Source organism: Artemia sp. Qi Xiang Cuo, chromosome 7 (genome assembly GCF_049724085.1).
Source record: "Artemia sp. Qi Xiang Cuo chromosome 7, ASM4972408v1, whole genome shotgun sequence".
NCBI classification, from domain to species: Eukaryota; Metazoa; Arthropoda; class Branchiopoda; order Anostraca; family Artemiidae; genus Artemia; species Artemia sp. Qi Xiang Cuo.
The window spans coordinates 51,850,785-51,873,995 of NC_142800.1; the positions used below are offsets into that span (position 1 = coordinate 51,850,785).

A 23,211-nucleotide genomic window follows, 5' to 3' on the forward strand; every position below is an offset into this window, starting at 1 on the left:
AAATAGGTTGAATTATTATTAAGTTTAAAATTACCCATCAAAAGCTGCGAGGCTGAGAAAATTTGCCTGGTTTTAGAAAAAAAAAACAAAAAGCCAAAAGATTTTGATGAAAACCATACTATGAAATTCAGCATATTAGAATATCCCATTATAGAGCATTTAAGCTCCTATCTACGAACATGTGGAATTTTGTGTTTTTTCCCAGGAGAAAGATCACGGATACGTGTCTATTTGCTTGTTTTGTTGTTGTAGTTGTTTTTTTATATAGGGGTGATCGTATCGCACCAATGGGTCTTTTAAAAGTCACGCAGTCAACACAAAATAAATGGTAGAAATAGACATTTATATCTAATAAATTTAATACTCTTTTAATATTCCATAAATTTACGCACATAATATATAATCCCGCACCGGCTGTTATGAATGAGGAGCAGTGGATCTGTTGCAGATGGCGGGCGCGTGCCAGATGCTTCAAAGAGGGTACTTTATTGTCCAAATTGTCTAGCTCTCCACAGCCTTCCGATAAACATAAAAAAAAGATCTGGTGGGAGAGGAGAGGAGGGAATTCTCGATCTCCCTTCATTTGAGCTAGGCCGAGTAAGGGGAGCTACTGGGTGTTAGCTCCCTTCTTTTTTGCAGAAAAATATTTTCGTTTGTAATATAAAGCGTTAAAATTATATTCATACTGATACCGGAGGGGGAGATAGAGGGGGAATAATTCATATCACAGTTAGAAAACTTATCCTGAGGGGAAGGCAGGCAATACCAGGAACTTTGTTCTTATGACCGCTTAAATGGAGAACTTGGGTTTTATATATTAACATTTCTTTGTATTACACGGTTGGTTACGGTAAGTAAGGAGTGACTCGCGCTAATTGTAACCAAAACTCTAAAAAAAGAGTCGGGTAAGAATATTATACACTAAAAGAATTTGAGTACATAAAAAATCGGCTTTTTATAGTAATTCTAAATATATAAAATTCATTAAGTTTAAAGAAACGATTAAAAGTTAGGAGCTTGAGAAAGTGTACCCAATTCGCGAGAAAAAGGGAACACAATCCAAAGGTGACAACAACGCCTTCAAATTAGCTCTCCAGCTTTCCAGTTACAAAGCTGGTTGCCCATTGATCACTTTTGACTCTTAAAAAAAAACTAGAAGTTTCAATTTCCAATTGAATGAGCCCTCTCCAAAGTTAATACGACCATTCCTTCCACAAAACCTTATATTTTAATAATGGGCAACTTCCATAAGCTATAGCCCTTGCCCCTGGGGCTATAGGAGATTTTTCAACTCCTAAGTTATAGTTGATGGAATTTTGGACTATTTTGAATGCTTATTTCAAAATTTTAATCGGATTCATTTTGGGAAAAAATGGTGTTTGGGAGGAGAAGGCTGGTTGCCGTATGATTACTTTTGATTCTTAAAAAGTGAACCAGAGCTTTCAATTTCCAATCAAATGAGCCTCCTCCAAAGCCGATAGGACCACTACTTTCCTTGAAAACTTTACATGTCAACGATGGGCTACTAGGATAATTCATAACCCTTTCCCCGAGGGCTGGAGGGGGGGGGGGGTTCAAACTCAAAACCACAGTTATTTGAAATTTGGACTCTTTTGAACAATATAACTATCTCAAAATTTCGATCCGACATATTTAGGGAAGAGGGCGGGGGGTATTTGCCCTGCAATCACTTTTGACTCTTAAAAAGGAACTAGAATTTTCAGTTTCAAATCAAATAAGCTTCCTCCAAAGTTTATACAACCTCTTATTCCATTAAAACCTCGTATGTCCCCCGACGCACAACTTACAACCCTTGCCCCCCCCCCCCCCCCGTTCTGGGAATTGTGTCAAACCCGAAGACATTGTTATATGATCCTCGGACTATTTTGAACAAAATGGCAATAAAAAAAATAAATCAGATGCATTTGGGGAAAAAGAACGTCCCCTATACGACTATCCCCTTCCATAAAACCTTATTTACCCCTGGGAAATAATTTACAACCCTTGACCTTGGGATTTTTCAACCACTAAGTTATAGTTATTTGAACTTGGGACTATTTTTAACAAATTCATATTTCAAAATTTTAATTGGATGGATTTGGGAAAAAATGGTGGCTGGGAGGGAGAGACTGGTTGCCCTGCGATTCCTTTTGATTCTTAAAAAGTGAACAAGAACGTTCGATTTCGAATCAAATGAACCACCTCCAAAATTTATACGGTCACCTTTTCTACAAAAACGGTTCATGCATAGCTTACAACCCTTACCCAAGGGCTCTGGGGATTGTATTAACCATGAAGGCATTGCTGTATAGTCTTTTGATTATTTTGAGCACAATGGCTATCTAAAATTTTCGATCGGAAGCATCTGGGGAAATAAGGGCTTGGCAGGGAGGGGGGGGGGTGCCTTCTGATCATTTCTGAATCTTAAAATGGGGAACTAGAACTTTCAATTTCCAACCAAATGAGCCTCCTCGAAAGTTTATGCGACCATTCCCTTCCACAAAACCTCATATACCACTGGGAGATAATATACAGCCCTTGACCCCGAGCTTTTCGGGGCTGTGTCAACCCCAGAGGCATTGTTATATGATGCAGGGACTATTTTGACCAAAATGCCTATCTCAAAATTTTGATCGAATTTATTTGGGGAAAATAGGTGGGGGGGGGGGGCTAGTTGCCTCCAATCACTTTTGACTCTTAAAATCGAACTAGAACATTCAATTTTTTATCAAATGAGCCCCCTCTGAAGACTATACGAACATCCCTTACATAAAAACCTTATATAGCCCTGGGGCATACAACACTTGTCCCGGCCTCTGGGGGAGGGCTGTGTCGACCCCGAAGTTTTTAATCTAATATTTGAACTATTTTGAGCAAATTAGCTATCTGAAAATTTTGGTTTGATGTATTTTGGGAAAAGATGGCATGGGGGGACGGGGAGCAAGTTGCCCTCTGGTCCCTTTTGACTTTAAAAAAACTAGAGAACTAGAACTTTAAATTTCCAATCAAATGAGCCCCCTCCAAAGTTTATACGACCACCCATTTCATTAGAACCTTATATCCCCCGGGGCATAACTTACAACACGTGCCGCAGGATCTGGGGGGGGGGTTGCGTTGACAACAAAGTTTTTGTTATCAGATCTTCGAACTATTTTGAACGAAATGACTATCTCAAATTTTTATTGGATGCATTTGGGTAAAAGAGGGCGTAGGGGGGGGGGGGTCTAGCTGCCCTCCGATCACTTTTGACTCTTAGAAATGGAACTAAAACTTTCAAGTTCCAATCAAATTAGCACCCTTCAAAGTTTATACGACCACCCCTTCCATAAAAACCTTACATGTCCCCGGGGCTTAACTTTCAACACATGCCCCTAGGTTCTGGGGGTCGTGTCGACCCGAAGATCAAGCCATGTCGATCTGATCTATGAACTATTTTTAACAAAATGGCCATCTTAAAATTTTGATTGGATGCATTTGTAGAACCTTACATGTTACAACCTTCCATGCTCTTATTTGTTACAACCTTACATGCTCCTGGGGTATAACTTTCAACACGTTTCCCAGGGCTCTGGGGTTTTTGTGGACCCCTGAGTTTTGTTATCTGATTTTTCAAATATTTTCAACAAAAGGACTATTTCAAAATCGGACGCATTTGGGGAAAAGAGGGCGTGGAGGGGTTAGTTGCCCTCTAATCACTTTTCACTGTTAAAAAAGGCAGTTGATCTTCCAATTTCCAGTCGAATGATTCCCTCCGGAGTTTATAAAACCACACCTTCCATATGAAGTGCCTCTGGGAAAAAAGAATAATAATAAAACATTGAAGTTTTATGGCCTTTACTACAGGCAAAGCTACGGCGTTGCCTCTGATTATTTTTAATTTTTTATTTAGTAAATCTAAATATCCAAAGTAGTCAATAAACATGACAAGCCTGTCGGTAAATCATTTGACCCCCGCCCCTTAACATTTTTGCTGCTAAAAAATCTGGTCAGTATTAGACAAATATCACGAAACTATTGACTCGAACTTCTTAGTCCCAGCCTGTTATCTTTGTCCACTTCCATCATCGGAAAACTCTTCTACAATTGCCATTCATTTCATATTTTCAAATAATTTTTCTTAGCCTTTATATTATCCTGCTAAGATAACTCAACCTCAAAAAACACGAAAAAGAATGAAAATAAACTAAGATTTAAAAATAAATGCTATCGGACATTCTACGCCACACATTCTGCCAAAAATTTCTTACTATAGGTAGAGTATTCCCAAATTCCATCTTTTCTTCATTATTTTTTATATGTAATAATTTTTTTTCGGCTGTCCAATTTTGTATATGGGGGGGGGGGGATTTTCCGCGAGGGGAGTTTTCGGGGGATGTATACCTAGTGCCTCTCCTTAGGTTTGCATTTCTGTAAATATGAAGAACAATAGTCTTTGTGGGGAATAGTGCCATGCATTCATTTTGTACTTAATTCGTATCGAAAAATCTTAACCAAGATTTTAATATGCCCCAAGGAATACAGCAAACACAATTTTTATCTGATTATACCAGCTCAGTATTCGTCAATCAATGCGTCAGTATGTGAGCTAGTATGCGTCAATCATTCTTTTGTGTCACTTCAGCGTAAGCAACCCTTGAATAGGGTTGCCACTATTAGTGATTTATCATTATTTCTAGTGATTTTTTATTGCCTAGTAATTTTTTTTGGCTGGCGATTTTTAGTGATTTTACTTCTAAAACTAGTGATTTTTTGCTAAATCTAGTGATTTCTTATGATATAGTGTGTGAAGCGTAAATTCAAACGAACACATCATCCAGAAAGCTAATTACTGAAAGAAAAAGGACTCTGCAGCTCGAAGGAAGAATAAACCGAAAGCCCGAATCGACATTGATAAGCTGCAAGATAAAGAAGTTCGGCAAACTCTAAACATGGAGAAAACAAACCGTTTTGATACCCTAAACTTGAATGAGGAGGAAAACCGCGACCTTCGGCACAGATGGGAGACTTTCAAAACAGTGATGAGAGAGACCACAGAAGAGATCCCAGGCTGGAGGAAAGTGAAACGACACCATTGTTCTACCAAAAAAACACTGTTAATAGTCGGAAAGGGAAGAAAAAGATGAGCGGCCTTAAAGATGTCACAAAAGAGTTGTGCAGACAGGTCAAGCGCTCTGCTCGTCTAGACCGCCACGAAATGTGAGAAAGACTACTTTGTCACTAGAAAAAGCAGCACGCGCTCATGACGCCCGCAAGTGTCTCCCAAATTCTAAAGAAATCGACTGGTAAGAAAGCTGCCGTGTCGGAAATTGTCAGAGACGGATCAGGAAGTGTTATTAGCTGTAAAAAAGAGCGTTTGACCAGATGGAAAAATCACTTCCAAACACTACTTAACCCATCCCCATCATCAACTCCTGATGGTTTCCCCTCTACAGTTTAAAAAGAACCTTATAATATTCAGCTGGCCACCCCACCAAGAGTAGAAATACACAAACAGTGCCCCGAGATCACTTCGGAACAGCTCTATGGTATCCTTGAAGATATATGGAGGACCAACACTTTCCCAAAGGACTGGAAGTATCAATTGTTCTCCCTTTCTACAAGGAAGCTGATAAAACTGAGTGCAAAAATTACCGGGGAATAAGTCAAATTGATATTGCAGTAACAATTTTGAGATTATTCTTCAAGGGTGCAAGAGAGAAAAAAAACCATGAAAGCCAAGCCGGTTCCCGTCCTGGTAGAGGCTGCACTGACAATATTTTTGCACTCCGCCTCATTATCCAGCAGTTCAAAAGGTATAATTTGTCCATGCTTCTGATATTTCTGGACTTTATTGCCTCCTTCGACTCGATTACTTGCCAATCCTCAATCCTTTAATATGTTAATATCATCTCTATATTCAGTTGAAATGAAAATCTACCAATAACGGGTACAACTTGCTAAAAAAGTTAAAAATCTTAGAAAACGTTTTAACAAAAAAAAAATTATATTAAAAGTCCAAATATTTCTGCTTCCCAACTGGAAGCCTTTATGAACGTCAAAAAAGTATAAACAAAAAAAACTAGCTTAAACAAAACGTGAATAAAAAAAACTAAGAAAACACACAAACACTAAAAAAAAAATGATCACAGTTCGTTCCCACGAGCTGTTTGAAAATGAATTAAGAAAGAAAATTCACATTTAAACGATATCCAGTCATGCAACAATACATAAGGCGCATGCCAGGACGTCTGTATCGTTGCCAGGACGTCAGGACGTCTGTATCGTTTAAATGTGAATTTTCTTTCGTCATTCATTTTCAAACAGCTCGTGGAAACGAACTAAAAACAAACTACACATAAAAAACTATTGTGTTTGATAGATTTAATGAATCTTCTGTGCTGCTAAACAAGCTTATTGACTTTTTCATAGTTTATTTTATCTAACATTTTAAAGTCAAATGAGGCTGAATCTGCGAAAACTCTCAAAAAGTTCTTTTTTTAATTAAACTATATTAAACTGAATTTAATTGATACTCATACTCGTCTCTATCTACAAGAACTCCGTTATACATAATTTGTTTGATTTAATTTCTATAATTTCAGAAAGACTTTGTAATAACCCAACACATTTATTAATTAATTTTGCTTTATCGAACATAACATTAAGGTACGGAAAATGAAACACTAAAACTGCTGAATCGGAAGTTTCTGATTTTTTTGTTTTTCATTTAAACTTTAAGGAATCTTTGCCTAAATTTATTTAAGATCTTATATTTATTTTGGATTTTGAAAGCAACTTTAATGTTTTGTTTTTCAATTCTTTTATTAATTTTTGTGATAAAACTGAGACACAAAGGTAAAAATATATAATTTATTTTCTTATCAATTTCATTGATACTTTTTCAAAATCTTCGCTAGTGTTTCAGTAATTATACTAGTTCAACTACAGCAAAAACGAAATGGTTTCTAAATGCATGTAAAAAAAAGGGTTTAAATGGACAAGCTAAAAATTCTAAAAAGAGAAAAGAAATATTTCGGTTAAGCCACCGCAACATTCACAGATTGGGGAGATAAGCCAGGGGCGGATATTCAGAAAGATGCAGGTGATGGGACTGTTTTTTTTTTTATCAGGGTAAAAAAAAAGGTATTTTTCAAAATGTACAGGGGATTTTCACAGAAAATAATCAAATATAATTCGCTTTAAAAAAAAAACGAAATACAAAACTAAAGGTATTTTTCAAAATCTAGAAGGATAATAGCACCACCTCCCCATTGGTGCCATGTATTGAGCATAAGAAAGAAACAAGTTATTCAAATTCATAATCCAGGGTTAAAAGCCTAAAAATCTACTAAAACCAGCTGTTTTGATATGCAAAAGTACGATGTCTTTTAAAGCAGCTAATTATAATTTTAGTGATTTTCTTGCTAATTTAATGATTTTTTTCAATGATCTAGTGATTTTTTGTTGATTTAGTGATTTTATTTCAAGAACCTAGTGATTTATCTTTCTCCCGGTGGTGGCAACCCTGCCTCTGAAAGGGGCATACATCAAGCTTACCAGATACAAGTGTAAGAAACTTGAAGTCCTTTGTCTTTGACCACAGATTTTTTTTTGAAGTACCGTGACCTCTCGAAGACCTTTATCTTAGTTGAAAATAAATAAAAGTGCTGGGTGAAAAATTTATACATAATGATACTGCGTGATGCGTAAGATAAAATTTATGGGTAGAGTTTTGTGGTGGGAACTTGTGCAGACGTGAATTATGTGGTGTGGTAGCTGCGTTTGAAATTTTGTGCAGGCAAGGATTCAGGTAATAAAAATGTGCAACGGGAAGCTGATTTTAATAGGCAGTTTAATGGGTGGAGGGTGGGAATGTATAGAAATTTTATTGCTGAGACTTGAGCAGTCATTTTCTCCTCGGCGTATAGTTCTATATTTTCAACTTAGAGAAAGAAGTCCAGTAAGGGTTCTCGGAACCACTCAGAGATAATATCTTACCGACTGTCGTGTAAGAATTTATGCTCGTCAAGAACGTTGACCTTTTTATCCGACCAGTTCTCTCCTACCAGGGATGGGTTTGAACTCTAATACACCCCTTATACGGTAGATGCATCACCATGGATGAGTGGACAAGTCTGCGCTTGTTGATATTTGGAATGTTTAACAGGGCGGGGTAAGGTGGGGGAGGGAGCATTTTGGCCTACAGAATGGTCAGCAACACTAGAATCTGCCACTGAATCTGCTTTGTTTAATGGATAAGAGTAGAACAGGGAAAAGTCCTAACATTTTGACCATAGATAGACTCAGCGACCCAAAAATGTTAAATATTAATATCATTAGAAAACTGTACTCGACAGATGTCAAAATGTTCCTTAACCGTCATTATAAAAGATAAAGCTAACGTCAACATAACAACTTCATAATTCATTGCAAAAGGGCTGTCAAAGAAAGCATAGTAATAGTAACACAGGTTACACATGTATTATTTCGAGTTGGGAAAAAGAAAATTGATCTCGGAAGATAAATGCCTTAAGTTGTTACAGATACAACATCAACTCTATAATATATTAAAACTATGACCGGTAGCACTTCTGAAGGTTGTCTACAAAAGTTGAGAAAAGTTTGGTCATTGCTCTTCGAAGAAATCAAACTTGCTGATCTATTAGGAGCTTCGCCAAAATATCAACTATGAACAGGTTTAATCAGTCGCTAAAAGAGATCCTAAAGTGGTTAAACATACTAATTCGGTCATTCAGTCCATAGGAAGTTTTTGTCGAAACTAGCAGTTCTATTTATCGGACGATTCCAAAAAAAAATTTCATGTAAGCACGCGTGTCACTTCGAGGGCTCGAGTTGGTTTCCAGACACAATAACAGTCAGACGTATTGTACAAGCGCTTCGATTGGTGAAAATCCAGTTACACTGGTTTGTTGTTAGTACAATCAATACTTGAAAACAATGAGACTTATATTTACAGCTTAACCGAAAATAAGACTCTATGGCACCTATAACTGGCGGTCAGTGTTGACAGACCTGCGAAACAAATCACGATTGTCTATACCTAGAGGTGGATTTTCTCTCCTAAAACAACTGCTCAAACACAAAGGCCGTTGAATTAGAATAAGAAGTATTTCTAAGCACTGTAAAACTTCAACGTAACGAGCCGGAGATTGAGGAGGGGGCAATCCCCTGATATGTGTAATAATTTCTGTTCGTTTTAAGTTTTTTACTACGCTCTTAACTTTCATTTGAGAAGACTCTTTTTTTTTTAATTTATCACATGTACAAAACTAGCTTAGATAAACCGAATCGTGATATTCTCCAATATCCGCAAAGTTCTGGAAGCTAGCGCTTTAATGAGAGCGGAGCTTGCAGGAGTTATGTAAAGGATAATAGTCGTAAACTAAAATGTATCAATATCATGATCAGTTTAATACTGACTGGCAAATTCCCCAATGTGAAATTTCCCCTGAAAAATTCACCCCCGGAAACTTCTCTCCCCATGGAAAATTCTCCCTGTAGAAAATATAACAAGTCAGTTTATTCAAGATAGTTTTGTTGACATATCTTGCGTAATGTGCGAAGCAATAGCCTTTGTTTATTTTAGGTTTCAACTTCGCTCTTTACTTCCGTAAGAAAAACTTATATTGTAAATAATATGTATAAGCAATTCGCGATTGAAACTATGGATGACCCTTTTCCTAGGGGCTGTGTTGGTCGTGCCATCCCTGGAGGCATATTTACTGGACCTTCCTATTTTGAACAAAACAACTATCTCTAAATTTTGATCGAATTTCTTGAGGTGTTCCTGGAGAGGGTGCAAAAAGGGCGCAGGAGGGGACTTCTTCTCTTCAAATTACTTTGAGCCCTGTAATGGCATTAGAATTTCCAGTTTCAGATCAGATGGTTTGCCACAAAAGTTTTTACGACTACCCTTTCCATAAAAAGGGGCCTGGGGAAAATATTGCATTGAAGAAGCATGCATCTGTGCTTAGACAGCTGAAGTGCGCTGCTCTGACACGAGAAAAAAAAAACAGAAAACATGTTTCAATTTTTTTTTTTTTTAACATAAAGTTGAATTATAGAGCCGAGTTGTTTCAAGAATCAGGAAAATTTACTCAATTCTTATTCTTTTAAAAATCCAGATTCTCGATTTTGATTCATCGTTTCATTGCTAGTTAAAATGCAAGAAAAAAGCTATGAAGATGCTAAACCCTTAAAACCCACTCCCACATAGGACTTTTAAAATACCTACAAATTTTCTGGTCCCTAACTGAAAAAGTTTGCCCCCAAAAGACCTCAAAATTTTCATTTTAGAGGAAAACTCCTAAGTGGAAACAGACACCAACGATGGTATGGGATATAATATAAGCTAAACAAGCAAAATGCGAATGTTTTTACCCTTAGGTGAAAGTTTTAAAGCTCTCACTGGTTGTGACGTAATTATAAGGAAATTTGATGAAAGCGTTACAAGAGTACTGAATTCGGATATGTCCTTGCCTTTCTTACCGGAGGGGTAACGGGTTTCCCAAGACTTGAAAACAAATCAGGATACTTAACTTGATCAGTAAAGCTTTGGATATAAAGATGGCTTCAGTAACGAAACATTTGGTAAGTCACTATTTGTTTCACCTATTATTAAACATACTAACTCCTTGGTATAAGTCTAGTAGGGTAAATTTGTATGAATGATTCGCGGTCAATATATACGAAATCATATTATTGAGTTAGGAATGAAGTGAATACGCCAGTTGAAGCCTTTTTTTAGGCGGATTATAAATATAAAAAGTTTTTCTATTAGAAATTAATTCCAGCCCCCCCTCCCTGGATCTGCGAAACCTAACCCGGAATTGGCCTCTATAGGGGGGGGGGCGGAAACACATTTCCAATATAAATGCTTATTATTTTCGTAATCAGCATAAAAAAGGGGTAAAATTCGACTTTAGCTTCTTTTGGCTATCTTGGAAAGGGGTTAAGTTAGGAAAATGAAACTTTCAGGGATGGTTCTACATACTCAATTGTGTCCTAGGAATGTATTTTTATGTACTTACCTCCATTCCTTCTCTCTATAGAGGGACTTGAAATATGTCAACTTGACAGGTCTATAGCTATTGAAATTTTGACTAAACAAAATTTACTTTAATTTTCAGTTACCTTTTTCTTTGGCTTTAGTTCTGACAATGCAATTCTTGTTATTTGAGTAGAATTAAGCCATATCAAGGTTTTTTTCAAAATTTAGGAAATGTATTTGCATATCTTCAAAACCTTATAAATTTGAACTGAGCAAAGCTGTGAAGCTGAAAACAATTTTGTTGCACTTAATTTAAGCAGAAGATCTATTTTGCAAGGTTTCACTTTTATAACACACAAATTTTTAAAGGTCATCAAAGGTCAGGACCCTCTATAGGGAGAAGGAGTAGAGGTAGGTACTTCAAAATACCTTCCCAGGACATAATTTAGCCTGTAGACCCATGCCTGATAGTTTCATGTTCCTACCCTAACCCCTATCCAAGATAGCCAAAAGTAGCTAAACTAGAATTTTACCTAAAAAAGGCATCGAATGGTGTATTCACTTTAGTCCTAACTCAATAATATGATTTCGTATATATTGACCTGATTCGCTAGCCTTTACCCAGCTAAATCACTCTCTATGGAAACAAAAAACTTCGTTTGGAGACAGGAATAATGATGTATCAGGCCATTGTTCGGTCTGTCTTGGTATACGGCTGTGAAACGTGGGCTCTGAAAGCACCCTACATTCAAGCCCTTAACGTGTTCGGCCGTTCATGTCTAAGGAGAGTCATTGGCATTAACCTCCGTGATCGAGTCAGCAATTTTGAACTCCGCAAAATCTGCCATCAGCGTTTTGACTTAGCCAATATAATTAAACAAAGAAGACTCCGATGGTTCGGTCATATACTTTGCCGCCCACACCACACCCTCTTCAATAAAGCCCTCAAATGTGCACCTCTTCTGGGATGGAAAAAGTGACATGGGGGACAGAAGAAAACGTGGCTCGCCTGTATCAGGCCTTACCTAGAACCCATCGGTGTAAAATTCTACTTTTGGCTGTCTTGGAAAGGGGTTACCCCCATCCCCCTAATGTGCAAATATATACCCTGAATTGGTATGTATAGGGGTGGGGGTAAAATTCATTTCCGACAAAAATTATTATATTTGGAAAGAGCATAAAAAAAGGCATCGAGTGATATATTCACTTCATTTGTAAGTCAACAATATGATTTGGTAAACATTTACCCAACATTTTACCTTAATTTTCAGTTATCAGTTTCTTTTTCTCGGGCTTTAGTTTTGAAAATACAATTCCTGTTATTTGAGTAGAATTTTAAGCCATATCAATGTTTTTTTTTCAAAGTTTAGTCTAGGAAATGTATTTGCATATCTTTAAAACCTTAAAATTGGGATTGAGCAAAGTTGTGAAGCTGAAATAATTTTGTTGTACACTGAGCATGTAGATCCATCCCTGAAAGTTTCATTTTCTGGTAAAGTTCTACCAAATCATATTATTGAGTTAGAAATATAGTTAATACACCATTTAATGCCTTTTTTATGCTGTTTATAAATATAATAAGCATTTATATAGGAAAGGAAATTCAGCCCCCCCCCCCTATATATACCTAACCCAACCCGGCCCTGTATTGGCCTAAATAGGGGGGGCTGAAATTTATTTCTGATAGAAATGATTATTATAGTTGTAATCAGCATAAAAAAAGGCATCGAATGGTGCATTCACTTTTGTCCTAACTCAATAATAATATATATATATATAATATATATTGAAAACCCGTCGTATACAATAAATGTACAATGACAGAGTATACAAAAATGCGAAAAGAGGAAACAAAACGATAATATGCTAAAGAAAAAAAAAAAAAATAATAACAACAAAAGCAACAACTTCTTAAATAGTATACAAAATAGTACGAAAAGTGGAAACTGAAAGATAGCATAATCAAAGATTACAACAGAAACAACAACTTCTTCGAAAATAGCGACAAGGACAACAACTTCTGAAAAGAGAAAAAAAAAGGGAAACAAAAGGGGAAATTACACAAGCAAACTTGCCCACTCGTGCTTTAGAATTGCTGGTTTTGTTTTTTACCGGCTAATAAGTGTCTCAACAGCTAGATTTGCGTCCGCTAGGTTATAGCGCCGAATCAAAAAACTATTTTTTGTCCAAAGAGGCAATTTTAGTAGGTACTTTGCAAAACGGAAAAATAAAGAGCGGATTTTAGACTTTTCACGGTTTGCCAATAAATTCCAGAAAGGGGTCACACATAATATATGTGGCAGAGCGGTAGTGTTGTAAATACTTGCCAGTAGTGGACGGTTAAATCTCAGAGTGGATTTAACGATCAAAGCATATGATTTGGTAGAACTTTACCCATTTTCCTAACCCAACCCCTTTCCAAGATAGCCAAAAGTAACTAAAGTAGAATTTTACCCATACTTTAGCCTGCAGACTCATCCCTGAAAGTTTCATTTTCCTAACCTAACCCCTTTCCAAGATAGCCTAAAGTAGCTAAAGTAGAATGTTACCCCCCATCGGTGGCTTCAAGAAGTACGGACGAAAATGGGAAAAGTACCGGCTCGATTTGATTGAGCCACTCGCGAACGACCGAGACTCTTGGCTTACTACAATAATGAAGCTACTCGACGCCAGGAAGAGCTGAGATGTTCGAGTCCTGCTACAAGTACAAGTAAGTAAGTACCCTCAGAGATGCAACCCCCTAATGGGGCCAGATATAGCCCTAGGCTGTACGAAAAACAGGGAGAAATTTGGATTAGAATTGAAGGACTGAATTTTTCGATTAACTTACTGATGAGATAGATAAGACGTAAACATAATGCTACTACTACTATACTAACAACTCACCGCAGCACCAGGACGCCTGAGGCCAACACAGCTACGCACACTCTTCCATCCCAATATAATCAAAGCCTCCCTTTTTACACCCTCCCTGGAAGTTCCCATTTCCTTTAAATCTTTCTTCATGACGCCCCCCCCCCCCCAGATGAGTACGACCTGCTTTGCGTTTAGCTCTAGGCGGTTGACCGAAAAGGATAATCTTAAGCAATCTGTCATCCTTCATCCGCACAACGTGCCCTAGCCACCTCAACCTTTCTTTCAGTATAGCCCTAGAAAGCTATATTGAACCACGTTTTTCGTACAGCCTACTGTTTGAAATACGGTCAGTCAGTCGGGTACCCAGAAGAATCCGTAAGCAATTTCTCTGGAAAACATCTAGAACATCTTCACACGTTTTTCGGAGTGCCCATGCTCCAGAGCCATATTTGACCACTGTCATCACTTAAGCTTCTAATATCCTAACCTTGGTTTGCAAGATCATCTTCCTATTCTTCCAAACTTTTTTTAACTGTGAAAAAACACCCTGAGTCTTTACTATTCTACTTTTAACGTCTTCACTGCTCCCACTGTCTTTACTAATAATACTACCAAGGTAAGTGAAGCTGCCCACCTGATCAATCTTTTCGTCACCCAACGTCACCTTTTCATCTTCACTTATTCCTTGCCTTAATGACTTAATCCTGATAACATTTATTTTCAAGCCTATTCTAGAACCTTGAACTCGCAAAACCTCTAAAAGTTCATTCATCGCATTTCGATCTAGGCTGCTTAAATCATCAGCGTAATTTAAGTCCAGGAGACTTTTTCCTCCCCATTTGATTCCGTGGTCTCCCATTGCCTTTCCTGTGCTCCTTAAGTATGCCTAAGAATAGAGTCAAAAGATTCTCTATGCGTAAACCACTTTCATCCCCTCCCCACCCTAAAGTCCAAGTATATAGCCAGTGTACTTTTAAAAAGCTTCTTATTGTTCTAATTAACCGACCCCTGTTTTTCTGGAGTCACTCTTAAAGAAGTGGGACAAATAAGTCAAACTTTAGCGTAAAGAACGAGGTATCGAGGAGGGGGCATCCCACCATATACGTAATAATTTCTTCTCGTTTTAAGTTTTAATGGTTCTCCTTACTTTCAGTTGAAAAAAATTACTGTTTTTTATCTACTTTCTGATCTTTTTTTGATAATGCTGGGAAATCTGGCTCCTCTTACACGGAAAGATCCTCTAAAAAATTCAATCCCAGGGAAAATTTACCGTTGGCAAATACCATTAACATCTCCACATGTAAAATTGAGTCGGCAAAGAGAAAGTAAGACAAATAAAAAGAATTTCGCATAGGAGTTCTGGAAAATCCCCCAGTGTCATACCTGTAGAAAATCCCCCCAGCAGAAAATTCACCCCCCTCCCCCACCCGAAAAAATACTTTGATTGTGAGAACATGGCTATCTCAAAATTGTGATTGAACGACTGTGGCAAAAAAGGGGCGCTGGAGGGGGGCTAGCATCCCTCTAATCTTTTTGGTCGCTTAAAAGGGCACTAGAACTTTCAGTCTTGGTTTGACTGAGCTCTCTCCCGATATTCTAGGACCACTGGTTCGATACGATCCCCTCAAAGAAAAAAGGAATAAACACACACCCCTGATCTTTCTTTTTGCAAAAAAAAGCAAAATTCCACATTTTTAAAGATGGGAGCTTGTAACTTCTTACGTAGGTTTCTCTAATACGCTAAATCTGATGGTGTGATTATCATTAAGATTCATTGACAATTTTGGGGATGTTTCCCCCTTTTTTTCTGAAATCAGGCAAATTTTCACAGGCCTATAGCCTTTGACGGAAAAATTAAACTTAATGAATCTTATGTATGTGTAATCAGCATAATAAGAAATACTATCAGCTCATCAAGAACTATTGATTAGTGTTAAATAAAAATGTATGTGTCTTGGTCCAAAGTTGATCTTCATGCCGCGGGACAACTTCTTAATACAATTTAAACAGTAGCAAAGGGAAAGCTCCAATTCTTTGGCGATGGGGCCATGCTAAACCGTTGCATATCTTTAGCACTTTTCGACTTTAATCTAATTTCAATTTGAAACTGGTGCCTACCTGCTTGTTTGCTACATCAGGGTTTCCAGTTGAAAATAGAAACATGGCTCGATCGAAAGAAAGTTTGGCTGCATATCTACAGATAGTCCTATCCAACATGAACTATAAAACTCCGCTTCAACTCACACACTCTAGGCTCTGGTTCAATCGCTAGTGGAAATGATCCTTTTGACCCCAGGCAAGAATCCAAAATGCTATGGCATATTCATTACTTCAGCCTAAGGTCCGCACTAGGAAAAAAAAGAAGCAAAAACCAAAATGCTGTTCCAACAACACAATTGTGGAAGCTGGTATGAGGCCATAAAAGTGGCTGACACTCCGGGAATTCGTTGAGAGGTAAACAAAATAGATGACTTAGCAGAGTGAGATGTCGAAAAAAAAGAGATCGAAAAAGAATAAGTTGATGAGATCCTGTAGTTACAGAATATATATCAGCTAATTTTCTACTGCTCCTTAGATTTAATTCTAACAAATTACAACCGGAAAGTTCTCTTCCTTAGGCTTGGTCCTCAGTAGTGGCATTTAACCCAAATCAGTAATTACTAAAAGTTTTGTTTTTATAAATTCTCAAGATAAAGACTCTTATTAGGAAAATCAAACTTTTAGTAATTACTGATTTGGGCTAAATGCCACCACTACTGAGGAACAAGCGTAAGGAAGAGAACTTAAGAGAACTTTCCGGTTAAATGCCAACCACTACCTTTTTAACTTGTAATTCCGTTATCTCACTACCACTAACGTTCTAGTTCTGAAAATAGTTTATTTGATTAACAAAATATACGCAAACATAAAAAAAAACAATGATTAAAAAAATCAATGCAGAATCAACATAATATATTTACTTGAATACACAAATGTACATAGTTTAAAGAAAGATTTGAAATAGGATTAAACCATGTAAATTTCCTAATTTACTTTGGAGGCATGAACTCAGAAATATGCTGAATCACATTTTCAGGTAATATCAGCTATTGGAAAGCGATAAAACAGTTCCACGGATACAAAAACAAGGGATTGTTTTTTTTTTTGTAGTGAATAAACGGAAAATAAAACAGTAGGGCTACTGAATTAAAGGAGAAGTTCCTACTCGAGGTTTATTTCTGAAGTTAAAATTGATACCTGCAATTTTCTTTTAATTTTTGGAACAAAATTGTTAAATGCCAAAAATTTGCTACTGAATTTGTGGAAACAAATCAATTGGGCGGGGAATTTGAAAAAGCGACCTTCCAATGTAAAAAAAGAGCCGAAACAATATTTGAAACTTCAAATAAGTATAAAAATGCAAATTATTGGTATACTGAAGTTTACAGTTTACGGCGAAACTGTGACGCTCACTGATTCTGGAAACTTATTGTAATGGGTACTTGTTCTTTTGAATGTCCAAACAAATTCACATTTATTCAAAATTTGGGTTAGTATTGTCTCACGTAAAGAAAATTCGATTCAGATCATTTCTTTCATTTTGGTTAGCTTAACAAATCAAGAATATGTGACTCATACGTACTTTACTCTTTAAATTTTAAAAGTTCTTTCATGAATTCAGGACCTTAAAGAATATATAATAGCACTCCCCTCTCTCCTCCTCTTACCAAACGTGTCGGCTTCTAAAATTGGGAAAAATATGGCCAAACATCAACTTCTTTTCTGTTTTGGAATCTAGGAAATTAATCTTTTGGTGATGTGGTAGCTTCACTTTTTTTTACCAAGTCAAAATTCAGGTATTTACTTTATTCATGTTGAAAAAAAAGAAGCAAAATAAAGCTTCAATTAAACCTCCTGGTGAGATGAAAAAAGTAGGTTAAATCAAGATCCCTGTATCGCAAATACACTGAACAAGGAAATAGACGAGCAACATGCCTTTACAGCTTTGATAGCACAATTGGTGAACACTTCTGCAGATACATTCATTTTAAAGCATTGTACTAAGTTTATTGGATATAGTACAATACTCTAAATTTGAAAGGGCACTCATTAAATTGAGCTTAAGTTTAAATTCGGTATTTTTATAATTATTTTCCTCCCTAGTTGTATTGCTTGTTCATCTTGGTTGTATTACTTTTTCATCTTGCTGAAAAAAAGCAAGTGTTCTTTAACTAGCCTTATTTTAGAAATCCTCTGAAAATGTTCACGAATTTTGTGCTGAAAAGTTGTATTTTCTCTAAACCTCCCCCACCCTTCTGCTGAGAAAATGTATCAGCAGCCCTTAAAAGTTTCGCCATGTACAACTAGAATTTGTCACATGAGCGCAACCACAATGATTGGCTTGGTTGATTGGCATCATCATTGTTATGGTAATGCAATTTAATGTAATGAAGAGCTATAGATAGGAATATATTACTTTAAAATCATGGAAATATCTATAAAAATTAAACCTAATGAATTATATGCCAATTAGCATTTGTGTACTTTGGGGTTAGGGGCATTTAAATCCGCACTTGGTTTCGTCTAAGATTTTGATCTTGGAAGGAATGTGATATACCAATCTCTTTGTCGTCCAATTAATGTCTGAAAGTTTTAACAGCTCAGTTTTGCTTTCACCGTGCATAGATTTTTTCCTCAACAGGATGGAAATTCTGCATAAATTATTCTAGTTCATCTTGGTTTTTATTTTTAGGTTCTTGCCTGCTCCCTTCTTATTTCATATCAAGCCCATGGGAAGTCCATTGGGCAGACAATAGCAGATGCACGTCAATCAGTGAATGAAGTAGCTTCGAAAGTTCCTTTGTACATGTCGTCAGCTGCTGAAAGGGTGCCACAATACGCCGAAAGGGTCCCACAGTATGTGGCAAGAGTACCACAGTATATAAATAGAGTTCCTGACTATATGGGACAACTGCCTCAATATGTATCTGGAGCTGTTTCTCAAATGCCTGGAATTTTCAACGGTGCCACAAGTAGATTCCCTGATATGTTCCAGAACACGATGAGGAATGCTGCCACTGAAGTTTCTTCTGCTGGAAATAAACTGCTTAAAGCTCTTGGTAAGTGCGCAAAAATTGCTTTGTGACTTATAAAAGAAATTTATTGCAAATTCCTACATATCAAAACATTCATAGTTAGGGGCGGATCCAGGATTTTTTTAGGGGGGGGGCAAAATAGGTTGGTCCGATAAACTTGCGTTAGGCGCAAGTTTAATTAACGCAATTTTGCGTTAATTAAGTAAATTACACTACTTTAGACTACGTTAGGGGGGGGGGGGGCACCCCCCTCGACCCCCTGGATCCGCCACTGTTCATAGTAGCACCTACAGTATATATACATAAAATATATTAATCTATGTATAATAGATGTGACTTTGTTATAGAATAGTGTGAAAAACACACACACACACACCAAAATTCAGATTATTTGGGAAGATTGGCAAGAAAAGATCTGAAGACAAAAGTAAAAACTTTATAATGGCTAGCTGATTTTGCTAAAATTGTTTCATAAGGTACTTTTTAGTTAGCTGATACCCACGCGAGAAGTCAAGGTTGGTTAATGCTAATGAAATAAAACAAAATATGATTTATTTTGATCTAATAGTTTAGAAACAATTTTGGGCTATATATTTGCTCATTAGGGTGGGGGGGGGGGAAAGCAGAGCATATATTAAACCCGCAACCCAATCTAGGTACTTGCCCCCCCCCCTAAACCCTCAAAAAAAGGTTTAAATATTGTAAACACAATGAAAAACCACGGTTACCGACCCAATTCTCAATTGACAGATACCTGTTTGACTAGTTTCCTTTAGCATCTTCCCTATACAATATATCGCGTGGCTATCAGCTAATTGAAAAGTACCGATTCGTAACATCAAAAAAAGAAGGTTGGAAAATTTGATAATTCAGCATTGAAGTAAACTGGATGCGCTACAACTTTTTGTTTTATTTTGGTATTGTTGTAATGTTCGAAATAGTCGGTGTATTCAGTAGGAACGCGGAGCAAGTCATTTTTTCGTTCATTTTAAAATATTAACAAATAGGTGTTAATGCATTCGTAAGCTAAATTTTAAATTTGTATCGATCAAGGTGTGTTTACTGCTTCTTTAAATGTGTGGCTTTCCCTGAGAACAACAGTGAGCCAATCCAGCTTCATTAGATTTCAGTTTGTTCTTGAATTATGAACATGGTGGAAGTGATGAAAGACCTTAGAGCCATGGCTAATACTAGGGTAAAGCCAAGACAGATAGTCTCTGTGAGGGGCAAAGCTGGCATAATTTTTTCTGAGTTGTATAAAAAAAATGATTGTTTTCACTTCTTGATGATTGTCTATCATCCATCCTAGGGCAGAACTAAGGTAGATAGGCACGCAGAAAGGGTAATTCAAATAGTCTATCACTTATGTGCGCCTGATAGCTGTTTTTAATAATCAATCTCGCTTCTCATATGGTTTCACAATTGTTTACTGGTATCACAAGAAAATTTTAACCGTTATTTACCATTTCAATCTTTAGACACGTAGCTTCGGTGACCTACATCCTAAAAGCTGCATTTCTAGACGGGTGACTTTTGATTTAAACCCTCTTATTAATGGTATGCCAATTGAATCTTGGCGCCGCCCTAATGTCGAACGCCTATTTTTTTGCCGAAAGCTCTCGTAAATTTTTGCATCAATGGTTTTGGTTCATTTTCAAAATACTAAAAACTTATTAATATGTCAAAAGTATTTTCAGCAATGAAGCATAACTATTTAAATTCTGTTTTGTCACAGCTGAAATCTCTAAATTGAAATGGTTTCTTCTGACAGGTTTTTTTTTATGGGAATAGTGAGTTTGGCACCAGGAGGATGCTAATATCAAGTCAGAACAGGGCCAACTCAACTTTAATTCATTTATAACCATTACTTCAGCATCTCATTCAGATATATGCTATTGATATTTCGAAACAAACTCAATCTAAACTGATTAACTACTGGTAGAAAATTTGTCTGTAAATAGTACTAAGTATTTTACACTAATCCGTACCGTATTAAGATGAATCTGCCATTGAAACTAATGCGAAAAAAAAAAAAAATCGGACAGGCCGTTCAAAATCGAAACACCAAGAGCAGTATCTAGTTGTTTCTCAGCCGTCACAGACAAGTTAGGCCCCAATTTCTTCAATTTTGTGTCAAATTTTTAATACAAACATTAAAATGTAAATAAACGCCCATAATTTGTTTTGATTTTCAGTGACCGTTTCATATTAAGCTAATAACTTGTTAGTGAGAAGTAGCTTTTTTGTATATTGTGATGAATAGCAGAAGAAATCTGCATAACACTAAAGATTGAAATAACTTTCTAGAAGTATTTTCACCCATTAATTTTTTAGGCTTCAAGACTAAAATTGGTCCACCTCCAGCTCAATCTTTGGTGCAAGGACAACAGCATCAAGTAATCATTCAATCACCAGGATATATAGGTAGTCCTACTTATACCGTTCCTATGATTCCAACCGATTACAAAATCAAAGATGGTGTCAAGACCTTGAAATCTGAACGTCCAGTAGCTTCACCTCTCGATACTCATGCAGCGGCACATGCAGTTCAGTTTGGCGCCAGTGCATCATCCAGCTATGACTCTTACGGCCCTTTATACCACAATAGACACCCTTCTGAAAACGAAATTTAGAAAGCTTTCAAAGTGTCTTTTATTTATTAAATATTTATTAATAAATACGTTTCTAATTATTTGATAATGTTTAAGTTAGTGGTATTGTGTGGTATCGTTAAATTAAGTAAATAGAGAGTAAATATTGAACTAGTAGAATTAAAAAAAAGGAACTCGACACAACGATCTACAAATTTTTATATTTCTCTTGACCTTTACTTCTCCTGCCTTTCACTGCTTATCATTTTCATGTGATAAGTCCCAAGGAAATCAATCGAAAATGTTCATGTACAAAGCCCTAGTCTACCGCACCCGTAGGCTGGGCAACTTCGTCGTCTTGCACATTGGCTCAAGCTACCCATGGCTGCTTTTGTTTCTCCTTCTGATTTCTGATTGTACCATATGAATGCAGATATAAAGCTGGACCTTTGTTCCTCCAGCCTAATCACCGCTCCTATATCAACTGGTCTACACTTTTTTAATCATTGGAACACCCATAAAATATTTTTTTTTTAAAGATATAAAATTCTCTGTTTATGCGGTTGTTCCCAGATTGCTGGTGACGAATAAAGATGCCCCTTGTAGAACAGAAAATCGATAAAGCGAAAAAACATGAATCTATTAAAACTAAACAAAAATTCCAACATTGCTAGCCTCTTTTTTGTAAAACCTGTTAGCATTCTTTTTTTTTATGTTTTGAGAGATTAAAAGAAAACTGTTAAAAATATATATCATTTTCACTAAATTTTAAATTGGAATCCAGCCCTTAGGGGTTTTGAGGAGCCCACAGTCAATCCCTTATTTATGTCAATTTTTGTTCGCTAGTTTTAAATGTTTTTATTTTAAGAAATTGTGCGTTTTTTCTTTTGAATTTGATCAGCATTCGGATTCTTTTTTTTTACTCAATGACAAAATAGCTAACTTTTTTGGATTTGACAAATGGCTTCCTTGCTGCTAAAAACTTGTTGCAAGGGGCTAGAAACCCACTTTTTACCACTGATAATACATGCTTAGAATTTTTTTGAGACTTCATTATAAGACACAACATCTCAACCTTTCTACTCAAAAATTGGTTTAAGACCCATCCACATACCAAGTTTGTGTATGTAATTATGGACTTAAAAACAATGAAAGGTTTTCGTTAAAGAAAGGTGCAACATTCATAGCTTTCAACAAAAAGGTTGGTAGTAGGAGAGGTATGAAGTGGTGTTGAAAGAACCACTGATATACTTTGGCCCTCCAATAATAAAAATCGAAAATATGTTTTATTTTTCTGATTAACCAAGATGTAACGTGGAAAACTTTCTGCTTAAAAGTGAGAGTGGTTGACTGGTGGTAGGGGGTCATGGGCCCACTTTGGTTTTCCAATAAAAAAGAATAAAGTCTTAGCGTGATTCCGGTTCAAACAAGAAATTTAAAAAGCCTTTATAAAAAAAGCTGAAGTCGTCTGGGCTGTAGAGGTCAAGGGCCAGCTATATGTCTCCACTCATAGAGTACAATCAGAAGGAGGCAACCAAGGAATTGCTCCTCGTGGAGGCACAAGAAAATGAAGCTGGTTAGTCTGCGGGTGTGGCAGACTAGATATTGGGAGACAAAAGTTGGGACTTCTGTTGTAGCTTCCCGGGGAAGAGACCAACAATTGAAAGCGTTAAGATTCGCTTGAAACTTGCAGGGATGC

At 36.7% G+C, this 23,211-nt stretch overlaps 1 protein-coding gene across 1 annotated transcript; it reads left to right on the forward strand.

Annotated features, from left to right (window-relative positions):
- The first annotated feature begins 10,463 nt into the window (after positions 1 to 10,463).
- Positions 10,464 to 21,613, forward strand: LOC148950404 (uncharacterized). Its single transcript, XM_089092385.1, has 3 exons — positions 10,464 to 10,590; positions 18,579 to 18,945; positions 21,256 to 21,613. Exons 1-3 carry the CDS (start codon positions 10,567 to 10,569, stop codon positions 21,552 to 21,554), a joined length of 690 nt encoding a protein of 229 aa, XP_088948511.1. The 5' UTR covers positions 10,464 to 10,566; the 3' UTR covers positions 21,555 to 21,613.
- Positions 21,614 to 23,211: the final 1,598 nt, after the last annotated feature.